Here is a 17450-nt window from a genome sequence, read left to right on the forward strand (position 1 = left end):
GGGGAGATGACAAAAATAGGGAGAAAAAGAAAAAAAAATATACGATCACTTACCTCTACTAGTGACGACGGTTGATGGCGGCGGACGACGACGTGGGGAGGCGAGGGGTTGGGTGGTCGAGGAAAGAGAGAGAGAGGAAGAGAGTGAGGGAGTGTGAGGAGAGAAAGGGAGAAAGGAAAGAAAAAAATCTGCTAAGTGTTGTATATATATTGATTTTTGGAACAGACTTTAGAACGGTGTTGTTTCAGTTGGGGAGTATTTTTAGCAAAAATCGTTCATATTTTTAAAATTGTTCCTAAAAATGAAAATGATGTCGTTTAATCCAAAAACGATGTTGTTTTGGAGCATTTTTAACAAAACTGTTCATATTTCTAAAAAAACCTATTCTTCATTATATTCCAAAATTATTTTTTCAAAAAAATTAAAAAAATAAAAAAATATAGGAAAAACCGTCCCAGACATGTTAATGGTCAAGAAAAAGTAGACCATAAATTAATTAAGGCCATTGGAAACATATAATACTTTGAATTAAATTGATACGTGTTCAGAAGATCAAGTATATTTGTACATATAAAATTGTTAGTCTTACATAGATGTATGTAGCATCATATACTGTTGTATTGGATCGCCTAATCATACCGTCAAAATTTTAATCAGACTGTTGGATATTATTAGATTGAAAAAAATACTACATTCGATGAAGTTTTGGACATTTTTGTTATACGGATACTAAGATATCGTCTCTGATACACAATCAACAAGGTTAAAAATGATGCAACTGTCCATCAGACCATGTGATTTTAAATCAGACCTCTAGATATGTTCACATATGGAAAATATTGTTATGCGCTTATGTTTGGAATTAATCAGGGTCCGAATGTTGAGATATCGTAACCGCAAAGTGAACGAAGAATCCATGGACATATTTAGGAACGATTTTGGACTCATTTAGTAACTGTTTTTTGTTAATTTATTTTAGAAATGGATAGTTTATACATTTAGGCGCAGTTTTATTTAAATTCATCTTAGGAACGGTCAAATATTTAAAATTTTTCCTAAGTTTGATTTTCCCTCTACTTTTCATTTGGCGCGAAATAATTTTTTGAAACTGATTTTGGAACAGTTAGAATAAAATTACCGTTCCTAAATTTTGATTTTTTCTCCTTTTTTATTTAGGAACGATTTTTTTTACAGTTCCTAAATAGGAAATATTATTTTTTGTTTTAAAAAATAATTTTATTTGTGTGAGAATATTATTTTGTAAATTGTCCACAAAATTCTCTCTAAAAACAGTTCCAATTTGTAACATTTTTGAAACACAGTACTTCTTAAGTAAAACTCATAATTTGGAACAGATTTTGATATAATTGATTAAGTGTATACTAAAACCATTTCAAATTATACCTCATTTTGGAATACATTTTCTAACTATCATCTTTTCGACATCCATTGTCACACATATAGGAACGGTCATTGCAAGATCATCCCTAATTCTGACAATGTGTTCCAAACAGAGTTTCAAACATTAACCATTACTATTTTGGAATGGTCTTTGGAACGAATTTTGGAACTGTTAGTTTGGAACACATATCGGAACGGTTTGGCCATTTCAAAATTATAACCGTAAAAAGTGTGGATCATGACGTCATCTATCAATCTCCGTTCCTCATGTGTTCCAAAGCCCGTTCGAATATGGAACGAATTTTGGAATGATTTCCTTACCTGTGCCAAGTCCCGCCTTTTTTTGTAGTTTATGATGTAACTAACTTGTATGAATAATGAAAACTTGAAGTCTTGTAAACATAATAATAACATAATATTGCTTAACTTATAATAAAATAGTCTCTTTTTTTTATTTTTAAAAGTAACAAAAAATTCAAAATTATATATAAATTATATAAAACTTATCAAATCTGAAAATATAATAACAAAATCTAAGTCGTTTTTATAATCTTAGGAGTTAAAGATATGTCTAGTAAAATTAAATCTTAACAATGTTTATTAAATAATAATAGCTATAATTTTGAATGAAAAATTGGTGGAATGTATTTTTAATTAGATTATTTGATGAATTTTAAATATATAACAAATCCATTTTAAAAATTATTGTAGAACCCTTTCTATAAATGGAACTATATATTTAGAAAGCTTTTTAAAATGAATTATATATATATGAAATCCACTAAAGAATTTAGTTAAAAAGCATAATTTATGACTTTTTGTTCGAAAATCCAAATTGTTAAGGTTTTAATATTCTTAGACTTATCTTTAACTCCTGAAATAAAAAAGTTACTGAACTAGATTTTTTTTATTATATTTTTAAATTAAATAAGTTTTATAAATTTATTAATAATTTTAATTTTTTTTAACTACAGAAAAAAAAGAGACTGTTTATTTTAAATTAAACAATATATTATTATTATTATGTTCACAAGAGTTCAAAATTTTCATTATTCACATAAAATAATTACAACATATCAACATTAAAAAATATAAAAAAAAAGTTATATTTTCATTTAAAAAATGATTAATTTGACAATTTTATGAACTTAGGGACTAAAGTGATAAAATCTAATTTATTGACCATTTTACCTTCAAGAAAGTCAAAATCCAGCCACATTTTTGCTAGAAAATGGTGAGAGGGACCAAACTTAAGTAAAAACTAAAATTTAAGGATGTTAAAGTCAAGAAATAAACTTAAGGGACTAAATTAATTCTTAATAAAAACTTAAGGAACCAAATATAATATTTACCGAAAAAATAAAAAAAAATAATGAATTTTAATTTTCCATATGCATTTGTCCTGGTCAAATATTATTTTTTCTAAAATAAAATAAAGAAGATAAAATGTCCTCGTAATATTGCAAAGTGACAATTTGTTTAGAATCTCATACTTATCTCGACATACTTACTTATTCACGTAATTAAAAATGTACATTAGAAACGCTTATAAATCATTAATGAATAGCTACAATTACTGAAAAGAACTAAATAAGTTGATATATAGTATTGTGAAATAAGTATGAATTTCAAGTATTTATTTTTCTAGGCATGCATGTACATTTGTCTCTTTAAATGTGTACATATTATATGCATGCAAGTTAATATACCTATTATGCATATACCAAAATTTGAGTAAGCAAGTCAACAATAGATTTAAATTATTTCAATATATACCTATATGTCTGCAGAAACTATATAACAAAAGAAATGCATATTTGTAGAGGGTTTAATAGAAACTATGTAAATTCTTACATCAAACTTAATCCCATAATTAAAATAAAAGTATATATTGTTGTTCTTAATTTATGTTCCTCTCTTGTGCTGTATGTAGCACTTTCTGCTTTCAACAATCCCTTGCAAATTCTGCGATCCACGAACTCCAAAATTCCTCTTCGCCGTTAGTTGCATCAGATGTCAGCTGCGACATAAATATAGGCATGAAAATCGATCCAAGCCCTTCATTAAAGCTACAATAAAAAAAAATAACATAAGTTACGTACAGTGTTGACAACAGTAGTAGGATCTTTAACTTGGCTGGAGACCACATGACCGTTGTCAAACTGTTGCAAATCAAAATTAGTTGAAAATAGACCATCAGTAGAAGAAACAAAGTCAAAGGAGTCATCAGTTTGAAGCCCCTGGTCTGATGCAACCACCATACTTCCATGCACATTGTCACTGGAAATTACTTCATTCACTGTACTATAATTTGAGACATTACTGTCCCAAGTTCCTTGTTGTCCCATGTTGAGTGTGCCAGTAGAATGTGTCGAATATCCCATGTTGCCGCTTGTCACTTTAGAACCTTGACCGTCATTTTGGTCGTCCTGATTTTGGGGTTGAGACCCTTGTATTAGACGCGGGAATGTCCCATACCTTTTCGTCCTTGAACGATGTGAATTAGAGTTGGCAGAATCAGAACCTCTTTGGAGACGAGGTCGTCTCTCATGATGAGCTCGCGAACCATAACGACATTTCTGCAACAAGTGAATAGTATAAAGAAATTAAGCACAAAATAGACCATTTAAAACTCAAAAGAGACTGTTAATAATAAAGATAGAATAATGTTATTAAGGATTTATTCCACTTATGGAGGGAATAATATTAGTACTTCTTCCAAATGGAAAAAGTTTCAGAAGAATATTACAAGGTTGCAATAGTTGGAGAAATAGGAAAACATTCACACATCTTTGTCAATTCCAAGGTTTTCATACATCTGTCCTAATTCTTTCTATCTAAAAGCTTTTGAAACTAAAAACATTAATTTCATAATTATCTTTGGTGTCAATAATTTATTTTTTGGTAAAAATTTATACGTAAAAAACAAAACTGTATAATTTTCTATGATGAGCTGGTCAGAATTGATCAAAAAATATCATTCTCATGAGTAATATAAATACTTGAAGTAAATTGTAATCGTGAAAGTTTGTCAGAGTTTTATATATACTCTATATCTTATGAGCCAAAAAAGTTTAATTTGTTATATATACACACATATATTTATACATGGAATTACTCATTATGAGGTGAAAAAATATTCGTGTTGATTCTCAAAAAACTACTGCACATTGATTACATATCGATTTGAATTAACAATCCTTATATTTTGCACAAAGTACTATATATAATTTAATAACTAGTAGGGTATGTCGATCAAACCTGAAGATGGCTGGCAACTTGCATTCTTGTGAGGCCAGGAACGTTCATTAGCTCGAGAATATCTTTCGGGAAACATTCTTATCAAACAACATATAAGTCAATGTTTATTCTCATATCAAATAGTTATTCTTAGATAAAAAAAAAAAAAAAAAAAAAGATAAAATAAAAAAAAAAAAAAAAAAAAAAAGCTTAAATAAACGCACATAGAAAAAACATGCATACATGCATATATTCATACACATAAAAATATTATTCTCATGCATATGTTGTAAGAAAACATACTTCCATCTCCAAGTTGCGTGACAGCAGCCATGAATTTTTCATGGAGTTCTGGAGTCCACTCAGTGCACATTTTCGACTTCTCACATTGTTTAGGAACATTATTATTTGAGACGAAATCAATATGCTCGACTCTTTCTTTCGGCCATGTTAGGTTATTTTTCGATAAATATTGATTCATGCCCATAAAATCATTTGTGTTTTCATCTTCCACACTTTGTCTCCTGAATTGATAATTATGATTATCACTTGATCCTTCTCCGGATCTCTTTTCTTGATGTCGTCGTGCTTTTTCTCTCAACACATGTTGCCATAGGTACCTTAATTCTTCCGCGACAATTGGCTTTTCCATGAAAAGGAATGCGCCGTCCTCTATAGCACACTTTACTAGCGTTGCGTTAGCTTTAGCGGACATTACTTCATTAGGAAATACACATGAAAAAGAACTCAAAATTTGTTAGAATTAAGGTGAACAATTAAATATTTTACAATAAATATCAAGTATTATTTAACACTTACAAATTGCTGAGATGCCTTTGTTGACAGCATCATGCATAAGCTTAAACCCTTGTAAATTGTATGAGCTTACATCAACCATCACAATATCGAATTTTACGTTATCTTCGTACAACATTTGTGAAGCAACGGAAGCATCCTGAATTGCTGTAACTGAATCGATGATTTGTGTATTAATTCGAGTAAGTAAATAAAGAAAAGAAAGAAAGAAAAGCTCGAATTACTACCAAAATGAAAAAGAAGTTACCGCTAATTTCACTAGACGTATTCATTTATGAAAAGAAAAAAGATAAATCTTGTCGTTTTATATATAATTTTCTTACAAACATCGATCTTCCCACCAACATCGGCATTAAACATTAATTGATGAAAACATAGATTATGGAAACTACGACTCCGACACATTTATTAAAAATATTAAGAACTATGGATTGTTTGTGTACTAAAATCTTGATTAGGGGTTGACTAAATCAAATATATGAGGACAACCAATTTCCATTTTAGGAAATTTAATATAGAAAAATAATGTTATGATTTTTTGTTTCGTTTCGCATATTACAAGTTAAAACAAGGGGATTAACTTAACGAAACCTATCGATATAAAGTAAGCAAGTACATATTGCTAAATAAATCTAAATTTTATTTTATTTTTGTATATTTTTAATATCTCAAGCACATTTCTATAAACATCATACTCTTCCATTACCAAACTGTTGATTTGTTTAATTATAACTATATCCATTATTTTGTTGTACTAGTCTTTTGTTTTATAAAGCTTTCATCTACATTCCTATTAACATAGAACAAAAGAATTACGAAAGAAAAAAAAAATACATTAGCTCGCACATAATAAATGTCATATAATTCACTGAAATTTATACAAAAAATCTAAATAAAACTTAACCAATAAAATCTAAACTAAACTGGAGATTTCTTAGCATGGATAGTGAATAATTAATTATTGGATAAGTTAGGTAAATTAAGATTCCAGCAATAAGAGCAAAACATCAAAAATAAAATTACGAAACATAGATCAGGTAAAAAAAAATTATAACTCCCACGCAAATTAAAAAAATTAAAATACACATTCTTACGTTATCTACATATAAGGAAATAAATTTAAATCGAGAAAGGCGCGAAAGGGATACTTAAAACTATATGCATGCATGGCGATCGTAATGGAGATATACATGATTTCTCTAAATTTTAATTTTTCAAGTGAACAAACTTTTGAAAGATTAACCTTCTGAAATGGAGAAGAATGAAATAATAGTAGAAGGGATAGTCCTCAACATAATTTTCATTTTGATTAAATTAATATATATATATATATATATAAGCATTTACATAAAACCTGTGATTGAATAAACAAAAAATAAGCATGTAATCATCTTAAATAAATGTTTAAGACTATTGTCAAGTTAAATTTCATAATTAAAATAATTCTCATGCTGTTGGGAATCCATGATTTTCACCTTCAAGATTAAAATGAAGTAAAAAATAAATAAATAAAAATTAGAACTATTCCTATAAAGTGTAGTCAAAACTTTCTACCTTTATATGAGTTGGACTGTAGTAATGTAGCCGTCCTAAGAAGGGCATCTATATTAGGGTCAACCAATAACACATGCACTTCAAGAATCGTTGGATCGTAGAAAGCCATTGATGATATGGATGGAAAATGATGAACATAAACTTCTTCTTTTCTCAACACTAAGAGCTCCAAGTGATTCGAAAGAAAAATGAAATGTATTCGAAAATGTCACTATCGCAGATATCAAATACGAGAGTTCACTAGGAATAATCACCAAAGTTGAACACGAAACCTCAAGCTTGAGTAGAAACAAGGGGTTTAGTGCTTTTACCTCATTACCTGCTACTTTACGTGTGACACACATATATTGCTTTAATCTTTTAGTTAAATTCTCTTTTGAAATAACTCATAATTGTAGCATTACATATGTATCTTTTTCCCTTGCTTTTATGACTTTTTGCTTGATACAACTTGTAACTGATGCTTAAGGCATTTACTGACCAATCTACTTTTGTCCTCATGTAGTCATAATTACAATTAGTAGAACCACCATGTCTTGAAAAGTCAAACTTGACTTAAATGAGGAACTATTAAGTGTTATATTTTAAAAAAAAAAGAGTAATTTATATACAAATATTTGACTACACACCATGCCTGCCTTGAATAGTCAAGTAATTTTGTGGGTTTTATTTATTTATTTTTTTTGGTTGAAACAATTTATACACAAGCCATTTGGATTATAATGATTAATTAACTTAAAAACACAAGCTGCCTATCACTGTTAATTTAATTACACATAATTTAGCACTACCAGGACAAATTTTTGAAATGGCGATGTACGTCTCATGATGGTGTAAATAATTCATAAGGGATTTATCAAATTTTGTATTTGTCCAAGTTGATAGTGTCATCGAAACAGAGTATGTATTAAAAGTCACTATATGTATAATAACACCTATTGCATCTGTAGTCCCAGAGGAAAACCAATACCAAATAAATAGGAAAAAGTGTAAGTAATCCCCTTTTGATATCGCAAATGAGCAAATTACCCCCTTATGAAAAAATAAATAGAGATTTATCTTTTTATATTTTTTAAAATACAATAATTTACCCCATTATGAGTTTTAAAATGAAGCAATTTACCTCCCTATATTGCTAGGGATGCAAAATAAACATAATAGAATGAATATAAAGTTTAAAATTTCTGTATAATGGTAAAAATCAAAAAGTAAAATAGAATAAAATTAAAATTTAAGTAAAAAAAACTATTACAAAAAATATATGATTGTAGTTAATTTAGAGATAGTTATTGTTATAAGAAATACACTTTAATAAAATCAAAATTTAAGTGGAAAAACTATTACAAGAAATATATTACAAAGTATTTTGGATATAGTTAATATAAGAAATAAACTTTAATAAAATCAGAATTTAAGTAAAAGACATACAAGAAATATATTACAAAGTACTTAGAGATTGTTGATATAAGAAAAAAACTTTTAAAAAAATAAAATAATAAATTATTAATTTTTTCAACTTGCCCAATTAAAAAAAAAGAGGATAAAAAATATTATTTCAAAAGTGAACAAATTTGAAATACAGAGTAATTTAAATGATGATTTTTTTTTATACATATAAGGATGAAAAATACATTTTACATAGATAATCAATATAAAATCTAAAAGTTCAATAGAAAATAATTGAAAGCCTTTGTATATATAAATATTATGGTGATTTTCTCATAATGATTATGGGGATGAAAAATAAATATAATAAAAAAATTAATTATAAAATTTAAAATCCTAACTATAAGTGAACGAAAGCTAAAAAATATAATAATCAACCATTTTACATTAAATAGAAGTTTATAACTTTAAGACCAATATACATATATACATAGATATATATATAAAAAGAAAATTTTTAAATAAGATTAATTAGTTTAATGAACCTTTTATAACTTATAGGTTTTTATTCAATGCTAGCTACATGGTATTTATTAAAGTCGCCCGTATCTGAACATACTCATTCTGAGTTCTCCTGTCCATTTAACTATTTATAATATATTTATTTAATTGAATAAATATATAATTATTCTTATACAAATTTAAATTGGTAATGATACATATTATATCTTAAAATAGTATGAATATTTATTAAAAAAATTAAAAACCAAACCCAATCCCCACTGGAAGGCCCTTCTATCACCAAGGCCCTTCTATTTCACTTAGGCCCATAAACCTACCCAACCCATCCTTGTACCCGACCATTTAGTTTTTTAACCCCTCAAAAACTAACCCTTAAATCATTTTCACTCATTCCTCTCTTTCTCTCACCTAGCAACGATCGCTTATCTTCTCTTATCTCTCAAACGCTCCTAGTCTTCTTCATCCTCTGGTTCTTCAATAATGGCCTCCCGATGGTATTGGGAACACACTAAACCACCATTTCCACTCTCTCTTATCTCTATAAATATCTTCTCCCCCTCTCATTTCATATAACCTGAAAATACTCTCTGAAATTCTTTGTAATCTTGAGAAACCTTAGTGGTTATTGAATCTTCTTTGTGTACCGATTCTGAGTGAACTAAAAGGTGTATCTCTTGGTGAGAAAAAGGAGCAACCGTGGTAGTTTTCTGGTTGCCGGCCTTTCTCGTGGCCTTGTGATCCATGGCTCTTTGAGTCGATATATTACTGCTTTCCTTAACTGTTGTTTATATATTTTTATATGTTTATCATTATTTTTGTAAATCTTGACTTGTATAATTTAAGGGTTCAAAACCCCTAAATATGTAATAGTTGAGTTAGGGATTAACGAGCTTCCGCTGAAGGGTTCATACCCAACATTTTTTATTCAAAAAATTGTATTACTGAAATTGTTTTTGCTTAATCTACCGCTAGCAAGTGGGAGGTCCAAATATTTTTCATGGTTCCTCGTCCTAAATAAATTGAGTATTTTCATAATGTGTTTTGTTTAAGCCTAAGAGTATCGGATGAAAATATAATTTTGGACATTTTTCAATAAATAGTTTGTCCGCACATTCTGCAATTTTTTCTAGATATCTTCGTGTTTATTGTGGATTTATGATTAGATTTCATAAAAAAAATACAGTCATCAACAAAACTAAGCATAGGAATCCGGGGCCTTTTTCACTTGATTTAAGTGCCTTTATCTCCCCATATTCTAATAGATAAAGTATTTTACAAATAAGAATATCTAAACATAGTATAAAAATATAAGGTGAAATTGGGTGTCCCCGGCATAAACCTTTACGTGGGAGCCATTTTTCTGAAATGAGACCATTACCATTTAAACAATACGAAACCAATGAAATACATGTTAAAATTCTATTTATCATAAGTTTTCTCCAAATCCAATTTTATGTCGTACAACATTATTAAATTATTTTGAATTTCATAATATGAAGCAGTTTATGAGCCATATTAAATATTACCTCCAATGTGTCTATTGGAAACAAATCCATTTTGATAGGGAGACACAATATTAGGCAAAATTCTATGCAATCTGTTAACCATATGATTTGCTATAATTTTGTACGAGACATTATATAAGTTGAGAGGTCTAAAGTGGTTAATATGTTGAGGACTGCCACTTGGGATTTAGAATGATTCTAGTCTCATTGATTTTCGGATCCAAAAACATGGAATAATCTACTATTATCATTGTAGTAGAGTAGCAGCAGCAGATACAGAGTTGAGGAAGAAGAAGACGCCTATTTAAAGACGTGTCAACGTTTTTTGTTTACCTTTAGCGTATTCACATTTCTTTTAGTTGTACAGTTTCTCTTTAGTTGATATCACGTTTTTCTTAGTTAGCTTTTTATTTGTTAGCACATGTGGAGTTAGTTAGAGAGTAAGCTACAGACTTCTTGTATATAAACAGAGTTGTAATTCTTTTTTTCACTAATGAAATGAAGAAATTGATTCTTCTACAAAGTATCTGAAAATAGTCGAACATTTCTCTCTCATTGATACCATTTCACATGATATCAGAGCCTTCATATGAAGGATTCTGATAACCTTCTTCTGATCATAGTATGAAGACCTGCAATGTCCACAAATCCAGCAAGTATGGCGACGTTTGAAGCTACTACTACTGGCAGAGGTGCAAGCAAACAAGGAGTACCAGAATCACTGCAGCTACATGGTCCGAATCATCCTGGAATGATCCTTATCAGTGCCTGTTTGACAGGTAAGAATTATCTAACTTGGAGTTGTGATATAAGAAGAGCTTTATGTGCTAAATGAAGCTCGGTTCTATTGACGGCACGACTTCAAAGCCTGTTTTTGCAGATCCGTATTTTGAACACTGGATACGAATGTATAGTATGGTAACCACATGGATATTAAGTTTGATTTCTAAGGATATAGTGGAAGGATTTATGTACACAAAGTCTTCAAGGAAGCTATGGTTAGATTTAGAGGAACGCTATGGAGGGTCTAATGGTCCTCAATTATATCAGTTGCAGCGACAAATTATTTCTGTATCTTAAGGAGGAGTAGATGTTGGAACTTATTTCACAAAATTGAGAAGACTGTGGGACGAATTAGATGGATTAATGCAAACTCCTCAATGCACATGCAATGGATGTACATGTGGTGCATCTAAAGCAGTGGCATATTTGACTCTCCTCACTTAATTACTCCAGTTTTTTATGAGATTGAACAATGAGTACGATCATGTTCGCAATCAATTGCTTGTTATGGATCCAATTCCAAATGTGAACAAGGCATATGCTATGGATGTGAGTGTTGAGAAACAACCTGAGGTGCATATGGAATTAAGTGACACGATTGAAGGCACAATAATGCATGCGAAAGGCGGCTTTAGGAAGGAAGATAGGAGGAAAGGAAATACAAACAAAAAGGCTCGATTATGTGATAATTGCAGCAAGCTTGGTCACACTAAGGAGACTTGTTTCAAAATCCATGGGACATCGGATTGGTATAAGGAGATGTTGGAACAAAAAAGGTGAGATTCTAGATAGGTGAAGGATAATGTTGCTGCAGTTCATGCTGAAGAAAGTAAACAGACAGACATAAAGGAGAGTTTGCTCCTACAGGAGCTCATAAAACTTGTGAAACACAATCACATCATACAATAGTATCAACACGATCCGTTACAGGCGAACTTTATGCAACTCGATGAATTTGCAGGTAAGAGCTGTGTTTTTGCTAATCATGTGGGTATTGTTCTTAGCTTCTGGATAGTAGATACTGGCGCCACAAACCACATATGTCCAGACCAAACACTTTTCCATAAGCTTCTTCCTTCCACTCGTCCCATATCTGTTCACCTACCTGATGGGACTGCACAAAAGGTCACTCATACAGGGGATATTTGGGTGCACAAACACCTAAAACTCACAAATGTGTTGCTGGTCCCTAGCTTTAAATACAATCTGCTGTCAATTCTGAAGCTTTGTTTATCTATGCTTATTGATTTAACCTTCAATTCCACTCATTGTGCATTAGAGGACTTGGTGACTGAAAAAAGAATAACTATAGGGAAGCAACAAGGTAATATCTACATCTTGGACAGTACCTCGTTGAACCTGTTGTTTTTCAATCATGTTCTAGTCATAATACTCTCAATTGTAATAGTATTCTATGGCATAGAAGGCTTGGGCATCCTTCTATGCCTGTTCTCAAGCGTATTCCTAAAATAAAACTTTTTGGTTCACAGATTCAGCAAGAGTGCAATAACTGTCCACTAGCAAAAATGCACAGATTACCATTTTCAGGTTATAAAATACAAACTACACATATATTTGAGCTTGTCCATATTGATGTGTGGGGACCTTACAAGTTTTCTTCACTTAGTTGATGCCATTATTTCTTTACCGTAGTTGATGATGTTAGTAGAGGATTATGGACATTTCTTTTTAAACATAAAATAATGGTTCATATACTTGATGCTTTCTTTAAAATGGTCCGCTCTCAGTTAATTCTAAGATCCAGAAAATATATTCGGATAATGAAATTGAGTTCATCAATACTCAATGCTACAATCTTTTTGCCAGCCTTGGTATACTTCACCAAACCACTTGTCCTTGGAGATAAGCTCATGATTCCATTTACGAGAGGCTTGCTTAAACCCATAAAACGAGCATTTCAATCGACACACTTGCCTAAAATGAGCCCCAGCATAGCCCTCTGTGGGCACCACGTACACCTCTTCATCAAGATGGCAATGCAAAAATGCATTGTTAACATCGAGCTGCAAAATAGGCCATCTCTTCAATGTATCAATACCAAAATATCCTTACAGTAACTGATTTAGCCACAGAAGAAAAACTATTAAAATAGTCTACACCCTCAATCTGAGTGTACCCTTTCGCCACTAACCGGACCTTATATCTATCACTGGATCCATCTGGATTCAATTTAAATTTGAATACCCAACGGGAGCCTATAGCTTTCTTACCAGCTGGCAAGAAAGTTACCTCCCATTTATCGTTGTTCTCAAGTGCCTGCAACTCTTGATTCATGGAAGTAACCCAATGTTCATTTTTGCTAGCTTGCAGGTAAGTGTTGGTTCCTGTATAGAGGACAACTAAGCCATAAAAGGCATATGTGCAGGGGCATATGAAGTAGGAAAGCAATGTAAGGAATGTGAAGTGCAATGACAAATATAATCTGACATCCAAGCTGGTTATGAAATTTGTTTTTGAGATTTTCTAGGTGGAGGAGGATTATTAGAGGTGGCAAAGGCACAATATTGGTAGCAGGAAGAACACGAGGTGAAGATATGGGAGGATCATCAGTGTATGAATCGAAATCTAACAGTAGGATAGATGTTGTTTCTAGAGGCATTTTGTTGGAAAGGAAATTTGGATTCATGGAATATCACATCCCTAGAAGTATATAAAGAGTGTGTGACTAAGTCATAGACTTTGCAAGCCTTTTGTGTTTGATTATATCCAAGAAATATACACTTTGTAGTACGAGGATGAAATTTGTGTTTAGAAGGACTTGTATTTCGTGCAAAATAGAGACAACCAAAAACCCTTAACTGATAAAAAAGAAGGTGACTTATGATATAGGGTTTCAAAAGGTAACTTCTAATTTAAAACAACACTAGGTAGATGGTTTATTAAATAGGTTGCAGCAAGAATAGACTCACCCCAAAACTTGTTTGGTAATGAAGATTGAAAGAGCAAAGATCTAGCCACCTTTAGAAAGTGTCTATGTTCTCTTTCAGCAACTCCGTTCTGCTGAAAAGTATAAGGACAAGTGGTTCAGTGAAGTATACCAAGACTGGCAAAAAGATTGTAGCATTTAGTATTGATGAACTTAATTCCATTATCTAAATATATTTTCCGGATCTTACAATTAAAATGAGTGCGGACCATTTTAAAGAAAGCATCAAGTATATGAACCATTATTTTTTATGTTTAAAAAGAAATGTCCATAATCCTCTATTGAAATCATCAACTACGGTAAGGAAATAATGACATCCACTAAGTGAAGAAAACTTGTAAGGTTCCCGCACATCAATATGGACAAGCTCAAATATGTATAGTTCGTATTTTATAACCTGAAAATGGTAATCTGTGCATTTTTGCTAGTGGACAGGTATTGCACTCTTGCTGAAGTTGTGAACCAAAAAATTTTATTTCAGGAATACGCTTGAGAACAGGCATAGAAGGATGCTCAAGACTTCTATGCCATAGAATACTATTACAAGTGAGAGTATTATGACTAGAACATGATTGAAAAGCAACAAGTTCAACGAGGTACTGCCCAAGATGTAGAGATTGTCTTGTTGCTTCCCTATAGTTATTCTAATAATCCTCCTCCACTTAGAAAATCTCAAAAACAAATTTCACAACCGGCTTGGATGTCAGATTATATTTGTTATTGTACTTCACATTCCTCACATTGCATTCCTACTTCATATGCCCCTGCACATATGTCTTTTATGGCTCAATTGTCCTCTATACAGGAACCAACACTTACCTACAGGCTAGCAAAAATGAACATTGGGTTACTTCCATGAAACAAGAGTTGCGCGCACTTGAGAACAACGATACATGGGAGGTAACTTCCTTACCAGCTGGTAAGAAAGCTATAGGCTCCCGTTGGGTATTCAAACTTAAATTGAATCCAGATGGATCCGTTGATAGATATAAGGCCCGTTTAGCGGTGAAAGGGTACACTCAGATTGAGGGTGTAGACTATTTTGATAGTCTTTCTCCTGTGGCTAAATCGGTTACTGTAAGGATATTTTGGTCATTGATACATCGAAGGGATGGCCTATTTTGCAGTTCGATGTTAACAACGCATTTTTGCATGGCCATCTTGATGAAGAGGTGTACTTAGTGCCCACTGAGGGCTATGCTGGGACTCATTTTGGGCAAGTGTGTCGATTGAAACGCTCGCTTTATGGGCTTAAGCAAGCCTCTCGTCGATGGAATCATGAGCTTATGTCCAAGCTCATTACTTTTGATTTTCTATAGTCTGCTAATGACCATTGTTTATTTCTGAAATGGGATACGAGTACCTTCACTACTCTTTTGGTTTATGTTGACAATATCCTACTTGTTGGTGATTCAATGTTCCAGTTGGAGGCAGTGAAGACATATTTACATGATCTCTTCACAATTAAGGATTTGGGTCATGGAAAATATTTTTTTGGCTTGGAGATAGTTCGTTCATCCCATGGTCTAATTGTCACTCAATCTAAGTTTTTACATGACATTATCTTGTACGCTGATATGTTGCACGCACGACCAGTTGCTACACCATTTCCACTTGGGATTCATCTCACTGTGGGTTCTGGTTCTTTGCTCTCTTTTTTCGATAGGTCGCGTTGGCTAATTAGCCGACTTCTATATCTTGGTTTCACTAGTCCCGACATCTCCTTTGTCGTCCACCAGTTAAGTCAATTCATACAACATCCTCATTCCTCTCGATGCTGCCATGCATGTGCTGTGATATTTAAAGGGTTCTTCTTCCCTTCACAATGCTCTCTCCATCTATTTGCTTATTTTGATGCTAGTTGGGCATCGTGTCTTGACTCTAGGCATTCCATCACTGACTTTTGCATTTTCCTTGGATCTTCCCTCGTCTCATGGAGGACCAAGAAGTAGGCTGTGGTCTCTCGATCCACTTCTAAAGTGAAGACCGCAACATGGGTTTCGCTGTTTGCGCTATTTGTTGCGTGATTTCTGATTTCCTTCCCATCCTTTTTTGGTGTAATAATTGTGCAGCCATACACATCATCATCAACCCCATATTCCATAAGTGCACCAAGCACCTTGACATTCATTCTCACTTGGTGTGGGAACGTAATGAACTTTAACATCAATTTGATTGGAAAACACATGTTTCTTCACCAATTAAAAAAATTACATTTAGAAATAAAAACGAGTTGCGAAAAAAGAAGGCATTCTTATATCAGCATTTCTCAATGAAATCCCCAAATTCAGTTGAAATGTCCCCACATTATCAAATCTGGAAATTTTGGGAGATTGAGTTCCAATTATAGCCGTATCTAGGAGTATAAGTGAATGATCCGATGTATGGCAACACAAATGATACACTCTAGTATTAGAGAAGGCATTCATCCATCGTGGATTCCCATGCATCTATCTAGTTTTTCTTCAATAAATGAATTATCAAATCTTTGTAATTACACCATGTAACTTGTAAAGCCTCGGACTACCAATATTCGAATAGTTAGATAGAGAAAATTTTTATCTTTCATCTTCATTTGGTGAAACTATAGCGAACTTAATTGTAATTTCCGAACGTCATTTAAATGCGGATCCAAAATTCTAGATTCGGTTCGATTTGATAAATTATCCAAAAAATTCAGTTCGATTTGATAAATTACCAAAAAATTCAATTTAAAAACAAAAACTCACATTATATTTATATCTATATTTTACTGTATATATATATATATTAGTATAACATATGATAAATTATCCAAAAAATTCAGTTCGATTTGATAAATTACCAAAAAATTCAATTTAAAAACAAAAACTCACATTATATTTATATTTTACTGTATATATATATATATATATTAGTATAACATATTAAAGATGAATGGTTCAATTATCAAGATTTTTTTAGCCCAACTAGTTCGTAGTGACAAAGAGAGGAGCTGCATGATTTTGTCATATTAAGACATCTCATTAAGAAGAGAAAGTTTGGAGCTTATAAGCGGCTCATACTCCTAGTCCGCAATCAATGCGGGACTCTTAACAATAATAAAACAACAATAATTTGTGTAATAATATTGACATTTTTAGGGGTATATGTGTAATTTTTTAAATGTTTTAACATTTTTAATAAGTGTATCTGTAATTTTCAAAAAAGTAAGGATGGTTTAAGAGGCTAATATGACACAATTTTAGACATAAGAGATCAAATTGAAGTAACTCAATAGTTGAAGGATTAAGAAAGAGATTTACCCATTAAGCTTG

General features: G+C 31.6%; 1 protein-coding gene across 1 annotated transcript; it reads right to left on the reverse strand.

Annotated features, from left to right (window-relative positions):
- Positions 3194-3977, reverse strand: LOC105155617. Its single transcript, XM_020698067.1, has 2 exons — positions 3504-3977; positions 3194-3421 (listed from the first exon to the last, which is right to left on the reverse strand). Exons 1-2 carry the CDS (start codon positions 3783-3785, stop codon positions 3347-3349), a joined length of 357 nt encoding a protein of 118 aa, XP_020553726.1. The 5' UTR covers positions 3786-3977; the 3' UTR covers positions 3194-3346.

Source organism: Sesamum indicum, linkage group LG2, assembly GCF_000512975.1.
Source record: "Sesamum indicum cultivar Zhongzhi No. 13 linkage group LG2, S_indicum_v1.0, whole genome shotgun sequence".
NCBI lineage: Eukaryota > Viridiplantae > Streptophyta > Magnoliopsida > Lamiales > Pedaliaceae > Sesamum > Sesamum indicum.